Source organism: Dromiciops gliroides, chromosome X (genome assembly GCF_019393635.1).
Source record: "Dromiciops gliroides isolate mDroGli1 chromosome X, mDroGli1.pri, whole genome shotgun sequence".
NCBI lineage: Eukaryota > Metazoa > Chordata > Mammalia > Microbiotheria > Microbiotheriidae > Dromiciops > Dromiciops gliroides.
In genome coordinates this window covers 63,832,480-63,853,956 of record NC_057867.1, presented here as the reverse complement: position 1 = coordinate 63,853,956, position 21,477 = coordinate 63,832,480, and the positions used below count along the sequence as shown (strand labels likewise).

The 21,477-nt window shown below is 49.8% G+C and overlaps 2 protein-coding genes across 2 annotated transcripts in view; both read right to left on the bottom strand.

Moving 5' to 3' along the window:
- Positions 1 to 230: 230 nt before the first annotated feature.
- CNGA2 (cyclic nucleotide gated channel subunit alpha 2) lies at positions 231 to 7,903 on the bottom strand. The gene is made up of 6 exons (XM_043974667.1): positions 7,791 to 7,903; positions 6,712 to 6,804; positions 5,551 to 5,721; positions 3,259 to 3,366; positions 2,874 to 2,980; positions 231 to 1,660 (listed from the first exon to the last, which is right to left on the bottom strand). Exons 1-6 carry the CDS (start codon positions 7,901 to 7,903, stop codon positions 231 to 233), a joined length of 2,022 nt encoding a protein of 673 aa, XP_043830602.1.
- An 8,886-nt stretch (positions 7,904 to 16,789) lies between these two features.
- The window catches only part of FATE1 (fetal and adult testis expressed 1), a 59,111-nt gene continuing 54,423 nt past the window's right edge, over positions 16,790 to 21,477 (bottom strand). The window contains exons 5-6 of the mRNA XM_043974666.1: positions 18,279 to 18,357; positions 16,790 to 16,921 (exon numbers count right to left, since the gene is read on the bottom strand). Coding sequence (XP_043830601.1) covers positions 16,790 to 16,921; positions 18,279 to 18,357 — 211 coding nt within the window. The remainder of the gene's footprint in view (positions 16,922 to 18,278; positions 18,358 to 21,477) is intronic.

The following is a 21,477-nucleotide window of genomic DNA, read 5'->3' as shown; positions in this document are numbered from 1 at the left end:
TGATCTGCCTGGGATTACACAGCAAAATAAAGCATTTGAGACAGGATTCAAATCCAGATCCCTCTGGTGACTCCACATTCTGAACTCTTTCAACTAATACTACGCCGAGTCTTTGGGCTCTTCTAGTGCTTGGTCAGATGAGCAGTCTGGTCCCTTCACCAAAAGGCAGAGGAACATCTTAACCTATTGTCAAAATGGTTGTGTGACTAGAGCTTCAACCACCCTGGAGCTCAAGGCTTCTCGGCAGCTGTCTCCTCCTTGGGCTCCGTCCCTGGTTCGGGGGTGTCCAGACCATCAGACAAGTAGTCATCATCCCCATGGGCCTGCTTCATCTTGGTTTCAAGGACTGTGATCCGCTGCTTCAGCTTCTGCTGGGCACCGGTATATTCGGCGAGAAGGCGGCCAAACCGAGTGTACAGGGTGTCCATGTTGGTCTCCAACTGTTCCAGCTTCTCCTGGACATCTACCTCCATGCCGGCAGCCACCTCGTTCTCATCCAGTAACCCTTCCTTCATGAGGATTTCCCGCCCGCGCTCCTCTAAGACTTTCTTGGCATCCGGGTATTCTGTCACAGCCTCCATGAGGTCATCCTTGGACAAGCAGAAGAGATCAGAGTAACCCAGGCTGCGGATATTGGCCGTGCGCCTGTTGCCCATCTTGCTTCCCTTAATGTTGAGGATGCTGATTTCTCCAAAGCAGCTCCCTGCTGAGAGCAGGGCATACTGGGTAACCCCATCATCTGCAACCACGGCCAGCTTCCCTTCCTTGATGATGTACATCTCCTTGCCAATGTCTCCTTTCCGGCAGATATAGTCTCCAGGGCTGAAGACCTGGGGGCGAAGTTTCAGGACCAGCTCCACCAAGAGCCCAGCCTCACAGTCCTGGAAGATCCGCACTTTCTTCAGGGTTGACAGGTGGACATTGATGGCGATCTCAGCCCTGAGTTTGGCTGGCAGGTTCTTCAGCACTTCCCGCTCATCCACAGTCTTTTTGTTGGTCCACAGGTAGTCAAACCACCTAATGACCTTGGCTTCCATTTCCTTACTGACCTTGCGGAACTGCATGTAGTGCTTGATGGCATCGATCTTGGCCTGGAACTCGGCTCGAGTGGCGTTCATGTTCGAGATCATGGAGCCTACGTTTCCTACGATCGTGGCAAAGATGAGGACGCCGATCAGGAAGTCAAAGATGACAAAGAGGTACTCCTCATCCTTCACTGGGGGAGGCGTCTCTCCAATGGTAGTCAGAGTGAGTGTGGACCAGTAGAGGCAGTAGATGTACTCTCTAGCCAAGTAGCCGTACTCTGGGTCTGTAATATTGGGGTACACCCATGTGTCCACCCCGAACCCGATGGATTTGGAGATAGCATAGTAAATACAGGCATTCCAGTGGATAATGACCAGGATGTATAGCACAAGGTTGCTGATCCTGAAGATGTTAGGGTAGCTCGTCCTGGTCTCCGTGCGGTCAAAGAACTCAAACATGCGAGCAAAGTGAAGGAGACGGTTGAAGCGCAGCTCGGGGTGGTGAATCCCTACTGCAATGTATACCACATCAGTGGGGATGATGGAGGCCACATCAAGCTTAAACTGCAGGGTGTGGATATAGTTGTCCCGGAGCTTTTTAGTGTCCTTGACAAGCAGCCCTTGTTCTAGGAAACCTAATAGAGATGCAAACCAAGACATTATCTCCACCCCTCTTCCACTGGGCCTGAAAACAAGTCGGACACTCATGGATCCCTATATCATCCCATTCAAACGCCTCAATCTGCAAGCTCTGGAGCCCTCGGTCTAGCATAGGGAAGAGAAAGAACTCCTTGCAAATGCCAGGCCAGTGAATGCAATGGCCCAGATACCCTGCGGGTGGGAGTTTAGTCTCCCAGAATTCAATGAGGCCCCATCCACTGACAGTGCCGGATGGAGTACACGGCTTTGCCCTGTGGCTTCTGAACATAATGCATTCTATTTTGCAGAGTGAACTTAGACTACTCAGGATCCATTCCAACTACTCCCTCTCCCCAATACACACAAAAAGAACTAAGTCTTAATATGCCACAGGCCAAACTACTTTAGGAATGTCATCCAAAGGAGAGGTGAGAACTCCACTGGTGAACCTTCAAATGGCAAAGTTTCTTTTTGGAAAATTTTAATTACAGATTTCAATGAAAATGGACAGGAACAGAGATAGGAAGAAAGTCCAATAGCCAAAGAATCCTGAAAATCATCTCAATTTTGCCTTGAAAGGCATTCAGATTTTTGTTAATAGCAGCAGTTGATTCATCTTCCCTCTTGTGTCTAGCTTAGGTCAATATTCAAATTAGGCTGTTTCCTCCACCCAAGGCCCCCTGTGATGCCTCACCTTGGTGTGGAAGTGGCCTTGATTTCTCAAAGGTTATGCCAATAACATGCAATCTCTGGCAGGCCCTACCCAGCTGGAAAGGGTTCAAGTACAAACCCAACAAGAGACTGGAAGTCTGCATCCAATGATAGACCTAAGTGCAAAGAAACTCATCCCCATGGGATCCTAGAATGTCAGAAGCGGAAAGGATCTGAGAGCCCATCAAGGCCTCTCCCCTCATTGAACAGAGGAGCAAACCGAGGCCTAAAGAAGAGAAGGGACTTGCTCAGTGTCACATAGGTAGTAAGGGACAAAGGCAAGATTAGAACCTAGAACCCACCGGTTTGGCCACGAGGGGGTCATTTTAACTTTCATTTCTCTCAGCACCACCGAAATTCACTCAGATAATCTAGCAATGGAGAGCTGGTCACCTGCTTCGGTGGCCATGGGGCCCACATCTGTGAAATTGTGAATGCCTGAAGTGTCCCCTACTGCCCTGCTCTGCCTGCCCCAAACCCACCCATGCTGCACGTCACCTGTTCGAAGCCTAATGAAAAGGTCAGCAATGTAGACAACATCAGAGACATAGTCGAGCACCAGCCACACCACATAGTATCCCATCTGCAGGTCGCTGAAGCAGGCCCTGTGAAGGAAGAAATGGGTCGGGAAATCCAGTCACCCCCAGACAAAGTTCCCAGAGGCATTAGCCTAAGATAGCAGGCCAGGCTCCCTGGAGCACCCCAGCTCCCCACCTTTAGGGCTAGATCCTGCCCACCCAGGGTACCCTCTGAGCCCAGGACATCCTGGATACCACACTAGCCAAAGCTAATGGCAGGTGGGCTCTCTTGCTATGTGAAGGTGGGGACAAAGCAAGGAGGATACTATTCTGGGGGGAGAAGGCTGGGCAGAAGTCAAGCTCACCTCGCCACAAGCAGGCACCAGTTATAGAGGACAGGCATGGCAATGACAAAGAGCCAGCGGTAATACCAGTCTCCAGCAGGGTCCAGCACAAAGAGTTCAAACTTTTTCCTGAAGAGAGAAAAACAGAAGCTTGGGGTCCGGAAGGGCTAATTCAAGTGCAGAAATGCCCCCCAAAAGCAGCCTGTTCTCTTGCCTCCAGTGGTCTTAGAAATGGAAGGGCTGGGGGCAGCTAGGTGGTACAGTGGATAAAGCACCGGCCCTGGATTCAGGAGGACCTGAGTTCAAATCTGGCCTCAGACACTTGACACTTACTATCTGTGTGACCCTGGGTAAGTCACTTAACCCTCATTGCCCTACAAAAAAAAAAAGAAACGAAAAAGAAATAGAAGGCCTGACCTCTCTCATTACTCTCTCCTGGATGCTCGGTTTCTATACCTATAAAATTGTGGTGGGGGGGGGGGATAGCCAAGAGACAGGAGGCAGGAGCCTGGCCCAGGGAGGTTCCAGGCCCTGTGGTCTCTGAGTGTCACTTGTGAAGACTTGCACTCCCAACAAGCATTTATGAGAATCCCCCCTATGTGCCAGGTACCATGCCAAGTCCTAAAGGTTCTGGGGTAGGGGGGTGGGGTAGCCCCCATAGCTCAGCCTCTGGCTCATGAGAATAGGGACCCCAGATGACCTCGCTAAAGTGCCTGCCCATGGCCCCTCCTCTGGTTCCCTTCTCCTCATCAAGCAATCACTTCAAGACCAATTCTCTGCTTGGTGCTTTGATTACTATTTATTGTATAATATGGAGCTGCAGACAAGCCAATTAGTTTTAATGCTCTCTACAATTCTTCTCCTCTCCCCTCCCAGGAGGTCCAAATGAAAGCTGCTCCTCTGGAGCCAGAGATGTCGGAGGCCCGAGGACTCTGCTTGGGAGGGGAAGACTGGGCAGTCTTTGTGCCCATGACGGGCCAAGAGCCACCATGGAGTGCCAGGCAAAGGGTCAGAAGACCTGGCTCCCAAACTCACTAGGCAGGTGGCCCTGAGTCAATGACCTGACCTCTCTGAGCCTCAGTTGTTGTTTTTCTAATCTCTAAAATGGGGAAAATAGAGTTTGTACCAAGAAGTAGTATGGCATAGTGCATAGAGCCCTGGGTTCAAATCCTGCCTTTGATATTGAATCTATATCTAAACTAAGCAAATCACTTCATTTCTCAGTGCCAGAGATCACACACTAAACTATAAATTGAAGAGCAGATGCCAGTCTGCAGACAGCTTGGAAGTCACAGGTCTGGGACAAAATTATTTTCATCACCTTTGTCCTAGGGCTGGCTGGATAAAAGCACTGGGTAAACCCTGAGGGGCTCTCGAAATGGGAACCCCTATGGTGCAGTGGACAGGGGGCCTGGGTTCAAATCTCAGCTCAATGTCTGCATCACCTAGGACAAGTCACTTCATGTCTCTGGGGCTCAGTCTGCAGGATGAGAGTGGCTGGTCTCTCTGTGAACCCCTCCAGCTCTAAAATGATGATTCCCTGCAGAATCCTGTGCTCCACAGCTTCCATTATCTTGGAACCTGAATCCTCCACCTCGTGGGTGAGAAGCGAGAAGGCCTCCACCCTCTTTGCACCCCTGGAAGATGCCCAGATCTGAGGCCCTTTGCCACCAGGACCACGTTGGAATAGCTTTAAACCACATGACGACTTTCGGGACACCCAGGTTTGCAACATTAGCCTCAGCCTCAACTCTTCCCTTCATCCTTCATCCTCCCCCCTTTCCCATATCCAATCAGTTGCCAAATCACATGAATTCTACCTCAAAGGCATGACTCAGCTGTCCTGTTTTCTCTACCACCCTCGTTCAGACCCATGTCACCTCTCACCCAGACTAGAGCAAGAGCCTCTGAATTGACCTCCTTGCTTCCAGTCCCTCCCCTTGCCAATCCAGCCTCCATACATTTATATGAAAATGATCTTCCTAAAAATCACAAATCTGACACTGACCCTCCCCCAAGAACATTCAGTGACTCTCCATTGCCTCTAGGATAAAATACAAATGTCTCAGCTTAACATTTAAAGCCCTTTACAGTTTAGCTACACTAAGCTTACCATCAGAATGACTTCTCTTTGCTCCCCTTCACACACTCTGTTCTAAATTGGACCAACAGCTGTCCACCAAGCTCAGCATATTCCATCTCCCACCTCCATGCTTTTGCACAGGCTTGTGGGATGATCTCTCTCCTCATTTCTGCCTCTCTTGTTCCCCTTAGTTGTTAAGCCTCTAACTGACATGCCTCAGGGGACCTTACTTTTGGCCTTTGCCGTCGCCATCTTTGTCACCTTTGCCATCACCCTGCTGAGTGGTCACCGTCTGGAGCTCAGGACCACGAAACCTTTCAAGGAACGAGTCAGGTCTTGGTTCTTCCTCCCGGAAATTCTTATTGGCCCAGTCTCTCAGAACTCTGACCAATTGGACAACCCTAGAAGTGGAAAAGAGCCAATGACCAAAAAAAAAGCAAACTACACAGCCTTGTGCCTCACATCCTGAGTCTCCCATCACCTTACCTATGAGGCCCTAAGCAAACTGGGCTCTGGGCTGAAGGATAGGGATTCTCTAGTGCCCTTGTTTCCTTGGGGAATGGAGAACAGGAAAGTGGGTGCGAATTCGCACTTCCGTATCTTGCCCCTAAGGGCCCCAGTAAAAGTTCCATCATGATCAAAATGGGGTTTAAGGGCATCTGGTTTCTTTACTGTGGGGACGTATGTACAGTTCATGGAGTCACAATCCCAAGGAGATGGTGGCTGGACTCCAGGCTCACATAGGCCCACATTTCCACTTGGGGAGCAGGAGGGGCCTGGAACCGATTAACTAGACTTTGGTCACAGGGAAAGCTGTCTCCACAGTAGCCTACTCAGTACACCCAGGAAAACTGGGGACCATCCACACTGTCAATAAAGGCCACAAGTATATATATATATGTCTCCTGTCAAAGGTTTGGGGAAAGGCAGAAAATCATGGGCCCTTAACCTTCCAAAGGGAAGACAGGGGATCTTGGCTTTTGATTCAACCGTTCCTCCCTTCCCAAAAGGTTTTGAGACCGGGGCCTGTAAGTTGATTCAACTCTGGTTTCTTTATTTGCTGTTGAGCCCATGGCCTTGCACAGTGACAGCTTACCCAGACACTTGTGGCAGGTGGGAGAAGGGGCAGGGATTTCTGTAGGACGAGGACGCTGAAGACAAAAACTCTTAGTGGAAGGGCACCATGGGCAGGTGACCCTTCGACGGTCCAACCAGTTCTGTCCCCCCTTAGCCACCAGTTTGAGCTGGTGTGCGTGCATATGCTAATGTGGGTCCTTTCTCTTTCTCAAGAGATGAAAACAACTGGATGAGCCGCCCATCCTATGGTGTTGGTGTATGGGAGCTCTAGACCTCTGTCTCTGCAGTAAGTTGCACCCTGAGCTTGGCCATACCTGCGGAAACCCCCTCTCCCCTCTTGGGGGTTGTCCAGCGCCGCCAGCCTCTGCAGCTCCGAGGAGGTGTCATCATCAGCTGCCGAGTGTGGCCTGCGGAGAGGAAAAAGGGGGCTCAGCTTGGCAGCAGTAGTCTCCTGAGTCCCACCCAACTGCCCGCAGCAGCTTCTAGGGCCTGTACTCAAACCACCAGCAACCATGACAGGACTATCTTTATCAGGGAGACTGCCTCCCAGGATCCCTTCTTGCTGTGCTTCCCTCTGAACCCCATCCCCTCCACCTCCCCCCACCATCCCAGTCTCACCATCTGACAAGCTGAGATAAAGAGGGGCCCCATATTGCATGTCCTTGTGCCCGCCCCCAGCACGAGTGGTTGGCAGGGTAGGATGGAGACATTGCCACACACTCCTTTCCTTTGTTCCAGAAGTAGCAGGGCCCAAACTATAGCCCCTCCCTGGACAGTTCCCCATGTAGTATGGCAGGGCTATGGGGGGGGGGCACACCCTTGCCTGATCCCTGGTCCAGGGTACCTGGGAGTTCCCTTTCCTGATCCCATTTATCCCAGAACTTTCTCCAGCTGACCTCACCAAGTTATCACAATGTTCTGTGAGGACCCTTTGGGCCACAAGTGGATAGGGCTTACCCTGCTCAGCCTAATTCACGAAGCCAGCTAGAAGAAAGATAACAAGCTTCCACAGAGAAAGGCATCTCTGGACTGGCTCCCAGAGAGCCTGTGGTCTCTGTCCATCCATCCTCACAGACTTCAGAATATTCTTTTTTTTTTTTAGTGAGGCAATTGGGGTTAAGTGACTTGCCCAAGGTCACACAGCTAGTAAGTGTAAAGTGTCTGAGGCCGGATTTGAACTCAGGTACTCTTGATTCCAGGGCCGGTGCTCTATCCACTGCACCACCTAGCTGCCCCCTGACTTCAGAATATTCTTTACCCAATATTCCCAAGGAACTGGCCTTTCCTTCTCCCTGGAATCCTTCTAGGGGTCTCACTCCACCCATTTAGCCCTCCCAGCTCCTAGGCAGACACCTCCCTCACTGTGACCACGCAGGCTCAGCCAGCTGCTGACCTGCTGGTCCTGCGTTCAGGCTCATCCTTGCCATTGGCTTTGACTGTTGGGGGTGGGTGGTGATTGTGGTTATTGGCTGGAGAGCTCTTCACACCATTCGTTTTTTCCGACATCCTCCATGTAAGGAGCCCAGGGGCAAGGATCCTGCTCCAAGAAGCAGCAGAGAGCAAAGAACAACATCAACAGTCATCATTAGCATTAACATTAACCAGAAGAAGATCTGGGGCCCCAGGAGCCCTGCAAGCAGGATACTAGTCAGGACTGGGGAGATCCTCAGCCCCCATTTGCCCCTTCCATGGGTGCCTCTGCCCTGCTGCCCTCCCTCCCCTCCCCACCCCTGGCTCATTCCTGGCACAGAGAGTGTGGTAGTCCTCCAGCTACCTGTGCTTGCTGATGCTGTTACCATGGTGACCACAGGGTCCCCAAGCCCTGCTGAAGCCACAAGCTCTATGGTAGCTACTACTTGCTGCTCTCAGTGGGGCCGTGACACCTGGATAGTAATAAGGGACCCCAGGGGAGAAGAGTAGCTTGTCCCAAAACCCTCTCCCTCCTAAGGCTCCCAGAGGGGTGAGGGCTTGGCTTCTTGTCATGGAAACCAGGCCGTGAAAACAAACCTCAGCTCCTTTGTTCCTGATCAAGTGTTCCGAGAAACTCCATTGGTCAGGACCTGACTGGCTTGTCTAGTCCCACTCATCCCCTCCTAAGCCCCTCCCCACTTCCCTGCCATCTTAATATCACTTAAGCCATTAACACAGTAGACCTAGCTTGGGGTGAAGGACATACTATGTCCTCAACAGGGGCCTTCCAGTGGGGACAGGTCCTTCCCTAGGGCTATCTGTACTCTGCTCCCCAAGGACCAGGCCATGCTCCTCCCTCTTCCCTGACCCCCCCCCCACATATACAAAGCTGGCCTTTTAAAGGAGAGATCCTTGAGACACAGCATGAGAAGGTCGATGGAGTTCTGGACATGGAGCCAGGAACACCTAGGTCCAAATGCCACTTCTGGTGTTTAATAGACCTGCAACCCTGGGCAAGTTACTTCACCTCTCCAGGCCTCAATTTCCCCCTCTGTAAAATGAGGGAGTTGGACTAGACAAGCAGTGAGATCTCTTCCAGCTCCAAAGGCTATCCTTCCCCTTCAGTTTTGAGACCCAGAAGCATAGACCTGGGTCACTGGGGAGACATAGCAAGCTCAGCTGGCATCCACGCTAGCATTTCCTTAACCGATTCCCTCCATGCCACCTGGTCCCTCTCCTCTGGAGCCTCTGCACCCTGATAGGATATCCAGCTACAGTCACTCATATGATGCTTTGCCAAGATTTGAAACACAGAAATGGAGAGCTGGGAGGGACCTTAGAGATAATGTCAACTAGGGATTGAGCATCACTGATCCATAGAAAATGTTCCCTTTAATTGATTGTTTTATTTAAAAGAAGGAAAGAGGGGGAGGGGAAGCCTCTCCCTCCAAATTTGGTCCAAATTTGAGACCCACAGAGAGGGAGTCACTGTCCTGAGGTCATACATCAAGCCAGAGCCAAACTAGACCTCAAAGCTGTCTCTCCAAACTCCCAAACCCATGCTCTTTCCTCCATACCTCACACTCATCTCATGCACGGGTGACCTGAAAGAGGTGTGGGAGCTTGAGAATTGGTGCTGCCAAATATGAAAGACTTCAAAACCCGAGCAAGAGATAAGAAGAGGTCAAGGAAGTGGCATATTTACCTATGATGTGTGTAGAGATCACTTCGGGGAGAGTTACAATGGGAATATTAAGCTGGGGAGATGAAGGGGAAGGGAGGGAAGGAAATGATCCCAGTCAATTGAATCATGAAAGGGAACTCGAATTAGCGCAGACTTGGGCAGATACTCCAGCAATGGCAGAATGAACAGGCATTCCCTGAGGCTGGAAAGAGGTGGTTTTAGAGAAAAGAAAAGGAAGTGCTATTTTATATTGCAGGGAGTCAACTTGGGCACTCATTGCCCCCCAAGAAGTGGCAAAAGGGGGAAAGCCATAAAGACATGTGAGGAGGTTTCAGGGCTAAGCCATGGCTGACTTTGACTAATCATTCTTAGGAAAAACTGGAGATGTTTGGGACATGCTCCTAACTTCTGGGGGCTGGCATCAAAGAAGACAAGCCTGCCAGCCCATGCCATACTGCTTGGTCTGCCCAGGCTGGCCACTATGTGGGCCAGACCATGAATCTATATGGCAACTGTTGGACATGGGTATTAGACTTGTGGTAGACTTCTGAAGAAATCAGAAAGGCCAAATGTTAGCCTTGAGGGATGAAGAGGATACCTCACAAGGAAAGAAACACTGGTTCACTGGGGCTGTGATATGGTGGTGGGGTGGGGAGGGTGGGAGGAGCTTCCTTTCCAAAAGCAAGACAGGAAGGACTGTGGGTGGAGGGTGGGGGTGATCAGACAACAGACAAATAGAGGAAGACAGAATCCAGGGTTAACCCCGGGGGGAAAAGTGTTATCCTTTTGGAACACCGAAATTTCCAACTGAAGCTCTATACACCTCATTGCCTTTGTGTAAGAAACAAGGCGAGAGGGGGTAGCAGTACTGCGGGGGGGGGGGGGAGGATAAGGAGAGGGGGTCTTGTCCTCTCAAGTATGGCATTCCGGAGTTAGTAAGAAAAGCTAAATCTGGGGAGACACCAAGTTCAGGCATTCAGTTGGTGGGACAGATTTCCTTTCTACCTCAGGGAGTATAATTTTTTCTGCATTCTGGTACCAAGTACCATTTCTAATGTCCTTTTAGTACCCCCAAGGAGGTACCAGTACCATTAAACTAGGGACATCCCTACAATACCAACCCTGTGGCTTAGTCCATTCAAGAATCTTGCCACGGTGGGTGGGGAGGGCCCCCCAGGAAGGTGGCTTCTGGGGTATTCGCCTCCCTCCCTTTGATGGGAAGCCGCTAACAAAGCCCTCTGCCTCCTCCTGACTACAGTATTGGCATTGTGAGAGAACAGAAAGATTAGGAGTAGGGATTAAGAAATTCAAGAGAAAAATCAGGGAACAGTAAGAGAAAAGGAAAGCCAATATCCCTGATGGTCTTGTACCAGAAACACAGAGCCAAAGCTGACAGTGCCCTGGGGGAAGAGCTATCCATCTCCAGATTTGCTACACTTACTGGACTAAGGAGAAGGCTGAATTAGCTCTGCACATCTCACTCACAGAAATGCAAATCTACACTGGGTACAACAAAATACTCCAGGAACCACCATTACAGCTCACTCATCCTGGGCCTTCCCTTTTCCCCCAACCTGCTTCTCCTGGAGGTCCAGGCCCCCTCAGGAGATGACTTCTACTGGTCACTCTGCCATTAACTTGATGTGTGGCCTTGGGTGAGTCTTTGCCCCTCTCTGGGCCTCACTTTCCCTATCTATAAAATGAGGGAGTTAGCCTAGAGAAAGAGTTCTTGACAGTACTGGCCCCCTTTGCCAACCTGATGGGAACTTTGGCCCTCTTCTCAGAATCATGTCTTTTGAATCCGCAAAAATCAAAGACATGAGATTAGAAAGGAAGCCAATTATATTAAAATTTTAAAAATAAGGTCACGAACCCCAATTGAAGACCCTTTGGACTCAGTCATCTCTAAGGCACCTTTTCTGGCCCTGAGATGGCTCAGCTCCTTCACTGGGGTCTTCTAAGCAGAAGAGGCAGAGGTATCCAAACACTGGCCCACACTAGACTCAAATGGAATTGGGGAAAATGACTGACAGAATAAATAAAAATACGATATAACATAGATAATGTTAAGATATGGATTTCTAAGTCAACATGTGACCCACAGGGTCTCTTAATGTATGATTTAGTGGCCCCACCACTGTTCTAAGGTGCCTGCAGTTTAAAAGTCTTGGATAATTTACAGTTGATTCCCTAAGGAACTATTAGAACCATAAAATTCCAAAGGGTTGGGGGAACCTTAGGGATTATCAAGTTGAGCCCTCCCCCCACAATATACAGAAGCGGATCTGAACCCTAGAGGTCATTGAGGTCACCCTGTGCAGAGCAGGTCTCATGACTTCACATCCACTGCTTATTTTTTTCCTTTTGAACCACGCCATGTTGCTCTCCACATTGATTCATTACCATATGTGTGGTGAGGGGGCGTCTGTGGGTGAGCCTGGAGGGGCGGAGGGCTCTACTTCGCAGAAGGGGGGGGAAAAAGCACTGAGTGCTGAATCCCACACCAAACCTGAGAGCAGAGGAGATTCAGCTCCACCCCAGCAAATTATATATTCAATTGAACTAATCACACTAATTGACTAATCATATCCCAAGCACTAGAATGCAAATGTCTCTGAAATACTTCAGTCGAGGGCCCCATCACTGGGCAGTGCCCGGTGCTTGGATACGAAGACTCTTCTATGGGGACAATAAGCAAGAAATGTCTGCTTGGAATGACAAGCTATGAAAGGAAAATGGGGGAAGCAGAGAGAACCGGCAATTATCTCTAGACTGTCAAAACTAAACCATGGAAGCTTTGGGGAGGTGTACAGCTCTGGTCAAAATACAGCAGTGCCAAAGAGGAAGGAGGCGCTAACAGAAGCCTTCTGTTTCTCTGTGTCTGTGTGTGTGTCTCTCTGTCTTTGTGTGTGTCTCTCTGTCTCTGTCTCTGTCTCTGTCACACACACACACACACACACACACACACAAAGTGATTTGATTTGGCATAGGTCTGGCCTAGGATCAGTGTTAAGACCTGGAAGAGACCTCAGAGATCATCTGGTGCTAGGAATTCTCTGGTGTTATTGTGTCCTAGACTCCTTGGCAGGCGGCACAGTAGATAGAGTGCTGGGCCAGGAGTCAGGAAGACCTGAATTCAAATCTCACCATCTGACATACTAACTGTGTGATCCTGGGCAAGTCACCTGACCTTGTCTGCCTCAGTTTCCTCATCCATAAAATGACCTGGGAAATAGCAAACCACTTCAGTATCTCTCAGACAAGGATTCCTTGACCAGTGTCTGGAGAAGCCTATGGATCCTTTCTCAGAGTTGTAGCTTTAAATCCATAAAATGAAATGCACCAAATTACAGAAGGAAAAAAAAGTATACTGAAAGAATTATCAAAATGTTTGAAAAACAAAGTCATATACTCCAGGTTAAGAACCCCTGTACTAATCCAACAGTCTCCCACCTTCATTTGAAAGATAAAAAGCATGAGAAGGGATGAGGCTAGGGTCACACAGCAAGCAGCAAGAGTCAATTGTCTCTCATTGAATGGGAACATTGGCATTGGTGGGTACTAGTGGAGAATTCATGGGACCCTGTGAGTGGGTACATGAGATCATCATCAGCCAGCGTGACCCCAGTACTTTGCTCTAGGTCCCTTTGCACACAGAGCTGCCAATTTGAACCAAGAAAGCCTTGAATAATGTGGTGTCCTGGAGCCTGGGATATCAGAAGAAGTTTGTAGAAAGAGGCAGCGAGGCAACCCCCCTTCCAACCAAACAGTTCAGTTTCCCAGGGGAATGCTGCTGCTGAGTTCATACCCCCTGGGAATGCCTGTGAGAAGCTCCCTACCCTGGAAATGACTTGTCATGTGTGTGCTAAGAGACTTGGAGCTCCTGCACTCTGCTTAAGGCTATTTCTCTGAAGTTAAGGATGCACTTGTGCCCAGAAGTCCCTGGCTACACCCAGCTGATACAAGGCGGGCTAAGGGGAGAGATGGTGGGTGCTGGATAAGGGTAGGGGTTCCAAAATACCCACAGTGCATTTCCATTGGCGTCCTTCCAGAGACACTGCTTTCACAAAACCAATCGTACCTCTGAAGGGAAAGTGGTCATCAAAAGCCAGATGTATGGCTACTTGAGAACAAGTTGAACCTGCCCACACTGTAGAGGTCTCTTTAATCTGGAAGCCCCCAGACTTTCACTGTCTCCTCCCAATGAGAAGGTTGCCCACACGCCCCGCCCACTACCAGCTCCTGGTCAACAAACCCATCTTATCTTGGCACCGTGTTCAATCCCCTTGAGCAAATGAACAGGTCTGTCCCTCAGCATCTGGGGCACTGGGGGCCAGTTATCTGGTTCTGTTGCCCCTGGCTAATGAAGGCTCTCCCAGGCACTGTCATCGGGACATGGTCTGGTGCCTGAATCACCAGCTACCTCTCACCTTGTGCCTTCTAGTCATTGAGTAGATGGCCACTCAGGTCCCTGCTGGAGTTGACATTCCATGGTTCTATGACCCCTAAAGCCTTTTCTAGCTCGAATATATCATGACCCATGGATTTCCTGGAAAGGAGCCAAATCCCCAAGCCCTCAAGATGCTTACCTCTTCCTTAGGAATCAAACAACTTGGGAATGCAGTATTTGGAAGCCCTGCTCAATATTCAAGCAGCCCCAGGGGTGAGAAGATCTTTGTCCTGGGACACAGCACCGAGAAGCTCGTTGATGTAAAAGCCTTGCTCCAAGCACCCTGGCCCGAGCCCGTGCCCTGGACACCCACCTCACCGTATCAGCAAGTGTCCTGGGCTCTCCTGTTGCCCGTCAGAATGGTACTGGTGGGGAGCAGCCTAGAGGAACTCATCGTGAGAATGGCTCAGGAGCTCAACGGGGAGACTTGGGGTCCACACACTGCTGGGTGAAGCCACTGAGGGGTGGGCACAGCCTGTGGCCTCCCCAGGGCCAGTCGCCGGCTGCTGGGGTGGCACAAGACCCCAGGTGAGCTCCCTGACCCACCCAGAGTCAGGAGGGCAAACAGGCAGACAGACAGATGGCTTTCTCCTCTCTGCTGGCTGGCTGGCTGCGTGTGAGGCCCCTCCCGCCCTCCTGGGAACTCTCAGTAGGTATACTTCACAGGAGCTAATCATGCCTAGCTTTTTGTCTGGGGAATCAAAGGCAGGGAGGTACACTAGGCTACACAAAGACAAAGGGGCCTGCTCACCCTGAGGTAACTGTTTTGCCCCATGCTGTTTGCAGGCCCAGCGTATGGAGTTGGGGGGCAAGGTATTGAGCACACCCACTTTGCTCTTTCTGATGAATATGGGTAGAAAGTCTCAAAGCAAGAAGAGGAGACTGAAAATGTATGTGACCCAGAACCCAGAGTTGGCTGCTGCCCCCCAGGAGTGCTTCCTGGCCAGGGGACAAGGAAGATGGTGGGCCCACTCAATGCCATTTCTTCTTTTCTCCAGAGCTAAGGAAAGTAGGAAGGAAGCTACAGAAGTGATGGGTAGCCCGACCACACCTGGTCTCCACAACTTTGTTTCAGCAGCATTTCCTAGCCTTTGTTTCTGGGTCAGTCTGTGGGGGTCGGGGGTCAGAGAGGAAAGATTTTTTATGGAAAACTTTGGAAAGGGGGCAATGATTTTAAAGGATTTGAGAATAAAGTATATCCTGAAGGACCTACCCATGGTCTGACTCTTATGAAATAAGCGAAGAGCATGTAATTTAGGCTGGGGAAACTGAGTCACCACACCGAGAGGGTAGAGGAACCATCTAAGGTCAGCCCCAGGAGAAAAGTGGCAGAGTTGGGATGAGAAATGACAGGCTGGGAGTTTCTCCACTTCCTTCCTAAGGCACTGAAGTCCTAGGCCTCTTGGGAAGTAGGCAGGACATCAGTTCTTTTCTATGTCCTAGAGTGTGTGGGACTCACTACTAGACACCATTTCTGAGGAGCTAGCTTTTTCCTGTCTGTGTGACCCCTAAGAAACAGCTCTGGCTCTCCTCAACAGAAACCCACTGAGGCAATCCACTGACTTGGGAGGGAGGGAGGGAAGAAGGTAGCCCTTAATGTTGTGCTTCCTCCCATACTCTACCTGACTGGCTCTCCCTGGTCCCCTTGGGGTGAGCCCTGGGGATGGGAAGTAGCTGACATGGCCCAGCGTACTGGCTCCCTGGGAGCCCTTAAAGGATGGAGAAGAGGCTACAGGAAAGCCCAGCTAGTTGGCAGCCTGGATCCCAGACCAAGTCTCTGCCTGTAGGTGACCCAAGTCACAAGAGGACTTCCTCTAGGGCCACAAAGCACCTGTTTATTTGCCTGTGTTGGGTTCCCAGCTAAATTGTTCCCCAAGGTGCACTGATGTTTCACAACATATTTTCAGCTAGATTTTTCCTGCAAACACATACGCACATACAGGCACACATGCGCACAAGCACACATATCCCAGGCAGCTTTCTCAGGAGAAGAGTGAAGAAGGGTCAGGTTTGGGGCCAGACGTGTAAGCAGCAGCAGCAACCCAAATCCCAAGGGAAGGGAAGTCTGGGCCAAAGGAGAAGCGAGCTCACTCAAAGCTGATGGTCCTCATGTAGCTTCTTGGTACCACCCTGGAGTCAGGGTGACTGTTGGGATGGCTCAACAGGAGGCACACTCCTCCAGGGCACCAGCCCTTTCGGCTCCAGCAGCCTAAAGCTACAAGGAACCAAAGGGCTCTCTACCTTTCCTGCTGCGTTGACCCAAATGCCCCTCTTCATCAGAAGGGGATGATATGCCAAATTCATACCCCTAAAAAGTTGTTGTTGTTGTTTGTCCTTTCTTAAAGAGGGCCATGATATCGGGGTGATGTCATGACTTGTAGTAAATTGGATTTAAGAGAGGAAGGGCTGTGAAAAGTCACCAGCTTCACTCTCTCCTCCAGAGCTATCTGGTTCCAGTGGCACCTGGATGACTGGAGATGGCCCCAGATGTTCAAGGCAATTGGGGTAAAGTGACTTACCAAGGAGTCAAAGAGCCACTGTAGGACCTCCTGTCACAGGGCATCCTTTGCTTAGACCCCTTCATTGTCGCAGGGATGGGGGTGGTTTTCCCTTACTCCCAACCCCAACAAGATGAGATCATCTCTCCCTTCCCCCCTTGAACACTATCGATGCCCACAATAAGATCAGCACAACTCTTTCCATGAGATTATTTTAAAGGTGGCCTTTTCCATGGAACCTCTGGAGAGCCAAAGGTCCAATCTATGTTTGCTAATACAGTTTACAAGAACATTTTCCCAACATCCCCCCACAATGGATGCCCTCTAGGCATTCAAAGGGGCCAACTGCATCATCGTCTCATCCAAAGCCAAGTATTAATAACACAGGCTGAAATCAGGGCAGAATAGAGAAGTAACTCCTTGTGACGCCAGCCGGTGCACTGCGCCTCGAGAGCCTGAAGTCTCTCGGAGATCTTATGCAGCTGCAAAGAGAAAGAGAGAGAGAGAGAGAGACACCCCCATGGCGGGGGGGGTGGGGGGGGCAGTCAGACTGAGGCTGGGGGCTGGCTAGGGGGAGGGAAAAGGCCTGGGGAAGAGGTATACAGTTCCAATGGGACTCCCGTGGGTTGGTAGGAGAATGGGGCTATGAAGAAAGCCTGAGTTCTCCAAAGCCAAAGGCCAAAAAATCAACAACCAGACCATCATGGTACAGGGGATGCTGAAAGGAGACCCTCCTGCACGCAATAGGAAAAGTCCACATCGGGGATTCTTTCATCAGATGCCAACAGAAACCTAGTCTCCTTTGTCTGCTCTCTGGGGAGGGGGGAGGGGAAGGGGGGGTTCTTCCCAAGCTCTTTCTGGGGAGCTCCTCCTACTTCTTCAAGACCCAATACTAGAGTTCCCAGTCGTGCCAGAGACTAACCAGAAACTCAAGGAAACTGAGCTAACTTCCCTAAGCCAGCCAGGCAGATCAACAGGAGGCCTGCTCTCGCCCCACCCCCACCCCCACCACCCCTTTTTGTCCATTCCTAGTAGCTCCCTAAATACCTATCGACAGGAATTTTGGAGCCAGAAGGACCCTTAGACACCATTTAGTCCAGAAGTGTCACTCCCGAGTGCAGTTGAACAAGATTCAAATGTCATTGGGAAATATTTAACAAAACCAACCAAAATGTAATAAAACAGAGATAACATTCCCTTTTCCAATGAAGTCAGTGCATGGCCACAGAGATTCTTGTGTAGGGATTAGTGGACCTACTTTCTTACTTGAGTTGGATACCACTGATCTAGCCCAACCACCTCACTTTATGAATGAGGAAACTGAAATCCAGAGAGATCGAGTCACTGGCCCATGGTCACCCAGGTAGTAACAGGCAGTAGGGCTAGGTTTGAACCCCAGGGCCTTTGACTCCAAACCTAGTACTCTTCCCACTATACCACATCAAGACACAGGCATAAAAAGCCAGGTATTGCCTGGCCCGTGTTATGCTGAACGGTCTCAGCTTCCCTTTCAGGGAGCTATGGGAAACAGATTTCAATTAAACATAAGGAAGAACTTCCTAAAAATTAGAACTGTCCAACAATAGACCAGGCCACCTCTTGAGGTAGTGAGTTCCCCATCTTTGGAAATCTGCAAGTAGAGAGGTCCTGTGATGAACTGTATAGAAGGATACCCTAGGTAGACCCCTGAGCTCCCTGAGCTTTCAGAGCGCTGAGTGTTCCAGAGTCCTCTGTCTGTCTCATGAGGTCTCTGGCCTCCCCTTCCTGAGGCCATGAGTCCAACACGAAGCAGCAGGTCCAACCTGGGGCCCTGGTAGCTTGATTTCCTCAGGATCTCACCTGCTTTTTCATGGCGCTGATCTCTAGCCCACTCATGTCTTCCAGTGCGCCTTCAACAGCCAATCCTCCTTCACGGGAGCTGAGGAAATGACAGAGACAAGATGGTGTGACTGCTTTCTTGGAATCCAAGTAGATCTGTTGTAGGTGCAGGCCAAGTGTAGTTGCACCGCAGCTAGGGGAAAGGGGCCCAATTCTGCAGCCCAGAAACAATTCACCAACTTGAGACAGGCTATCTCAGCCAGTATGTGCTTACCAAGAGAAAGGCAGATAGTTTCTGTGCTTAAATTTCAACCTGTTCTCACTTTTATTGCTGTGGGGAACCTACCCATTACTGAGATTGTACCCAGAACATGCCAGCAAGGGCCCCAGCCAGAAGAGGGATATGGGATTGCTTCAAGGGGCCTAGCTAAGCACCTAGGACAGAGGCCCTCAGGCATGGAGAGTAACTCCTTGGGCAGGAAGTCAATTAGTACCATGCTGATACAGGGCATGGAATGATCCATGGGGATCTCACTTCTCCCCTGAGCAACTTACTTGTATCAGGGAGGGAATTGGATGTTGGGTAGACTTTGGTCCATTCACATCCTTTTGCCCATCCCCCCTCCCCTTGCAGAGCATTTGCAACTAGCCTGGTCGCTCTTGTTTATAATCCTAAACAGTAAACATCTACCCATCCAAGCAGTCTCTGCAGATGCAAAAACCAATCTAACACCCTGCAGCTTCTGCAGTGATAACTGGGGAGTACCTCCCTGTTGGCTCTTTCATGGCTAGAAGTCTAGAAGGAAAAGCATCATTGCCAGTAGGCATGGTGACTCTTCCTGAACTAAAGGGCCCGGAACTGCCAGTGTCGCTCTGTGGCCCCCTTGGCAAAGATACCGCCTCTGAAAGCCTACTGAACAAGGCCCCAACTGACACCTTAACTGTGACCACCCTAGGGAGGAAGGGCTGGCTTGGTACATAACTGTGTGCTAGGGAGCCTCATGTAAATTAAAAACCTTGAGCCCTCTGCATAGGGTCAGAGAGGAAGGCATCAGACAAGAGCAGAGGAGCTAGGGAACCCTGTCCAGAGCTTTCTACAGTGACCCCAGCCAAGGTAAGAGTTTGCTTGAAAATAACAACAACAACAACAAAACAGAATTCAAAGCTCACAGTAGGCAAAGATCTAGGTAGGCCCCCATGGTGACTCTGTCATTCACAGAGCCATTGGCAATCATAATATACAAGGGGTTCCAAAAGTCTTATTGAAGCCTTAAACTTTAATAGCTATGTATATTATATAGATTTATTTATTCTTTATTTATTTTACCGTTAATTCTTATATTGTTATATTTATCTCAATATCTTAAAATCTTACATGTACTATCTTAATATGATAAGTAAATGTTTATTATCTTAATGTAGAATAAATCATCTACAATAAGATAAGAAACCTCTATTTAAATACTATTTATTCTATATTAAGATAATGAACATTTATCTTAATGTGGAATAACATTTATTGTATATTTTGATATTCTGTGTGGTATATATTATACATAATAGTTATTAAAGCTGAAGACTTCACTAGGAATTTTGGCACACCCTATATAGGCATGTCTAGGAGCATACCATTATCATTCCCCCTAGGGTAGGAGGGAGTAGCAAATGGGTGAATGAATGAGTGGGAAAACATCTGGAAAAGTAGAAAGTACTGTGGTTACTACTACTACTAACCCTCTCATGTCATTTTCTGGGATAACTGAAAATTCATGTTCCTCTAGCCAAAAATATGAACTTCTCCATGTAAATGTAGTCCCTGGAGAGGCTACCCAGTAATTGTGATGATGTGCCAGCTATGTGGGGACTCCTCTTTGGGAACTGTCACTTTGGAAGCCAGTGTGGAAAGGACTCAAATGAAAATCTCCCCCACTGCTTCTCTCCCAGCATTTGGGACCTGACCCCAGATGCTCTAGTGTGCTACCCCACCTGAGTGACCACCCTTGCCTCTGAACAGATTTTGATTGGTCACCATTAGGGGACAAAGATTACCTCCCCCACCACATACACACAAGCACACAAAGTGAGGCCAAAGAATTAGTTCCCAGAGAGCAGCCAGTGCCCCCAGGGGACTGAGCAATGGGAGCCTCCTTGGCACCAAGGAAGCCGGTACTAAGGGGACACCAGTCATTGCATATCACTGTATAGGTTCAGATATACTTGGTATTAACAAACAATTAGCCTCTTTACCTGAGGGCCACGCCTCTGATTAAGCGAGGGTTTCTAAGCTGAGCAGTTCCTAAGCAGGTCCAGCTGCTCAGTGGACAGGAAGAAGGGTTCACTGGTGCAACCAGTGCAGTCTTGGCAACTTGACGATTCTTGCACCGTTGTAAGACCCTCCCCCCTGCCAAAAGAACACTAAGATTCGCCTCCTGTCAAGAAGGCAGGGCCCCGCATCCAAGCAAGGCCAGTCTGCCCCCCACCCCACCCCCGCCCACAGGATTGTGGGTAGCTAGGTAAGGGAACAGACCAGCACAGAGATAATAAGTAGCATACAAAATGGGGCCATGAGCCTCTCTTCATCCAGTCACAATTAGCAGGTGAGGTAAGGAGTCTCAAAGGGGGCTTCTCTGCCCCTTTCCATAGTCATCAATGTAGACAAGGAAACCAAGCCAATCTGAAATTGGCTGACTGCAGGGAGTTGGGCTCAAGGGCCAGGAGCTGTTGCTGTTAGTGACATCATAAGGGGCCCTGACTGGTCACAGTTCTATAAGCAATCTCTGAGCCTACCCAGGGCTTAAAGGAAAACAGCGTTTAGTTTCTCCTCTCCATCTTCCTGAATTCCCCAGACTGAGGAGTGATCCTAGTTGGTCAAGAGGGAACAGGAAGGTGGCAGAGGATGCTAATGTTAAAGAACCCCCAGGTTGTAGGCCCCTGTTAGGGTGGAGAGCACACGGTCCCGTGGCCTAGCCCAAACAAAATGGTGAACACAGGCCACATCCATGTGCTCGCGCGCGCGCGCGCGCACACACACACACACACATACACAAACATGTTTCTGTGCGTCGAGTGTTAACCAGAAATAAACAAGGGCCCAGATCACCTGGGCAGCCCGAGGGGCTAGAAGATCTTCTGAAGACGGTGAGAGAGCAAGAGCCCCAGGAACCACACTGTCTGGAAGACATTGTGCAGGGAGCAGATCCTGGCTCTCCGTGTGAAGGAA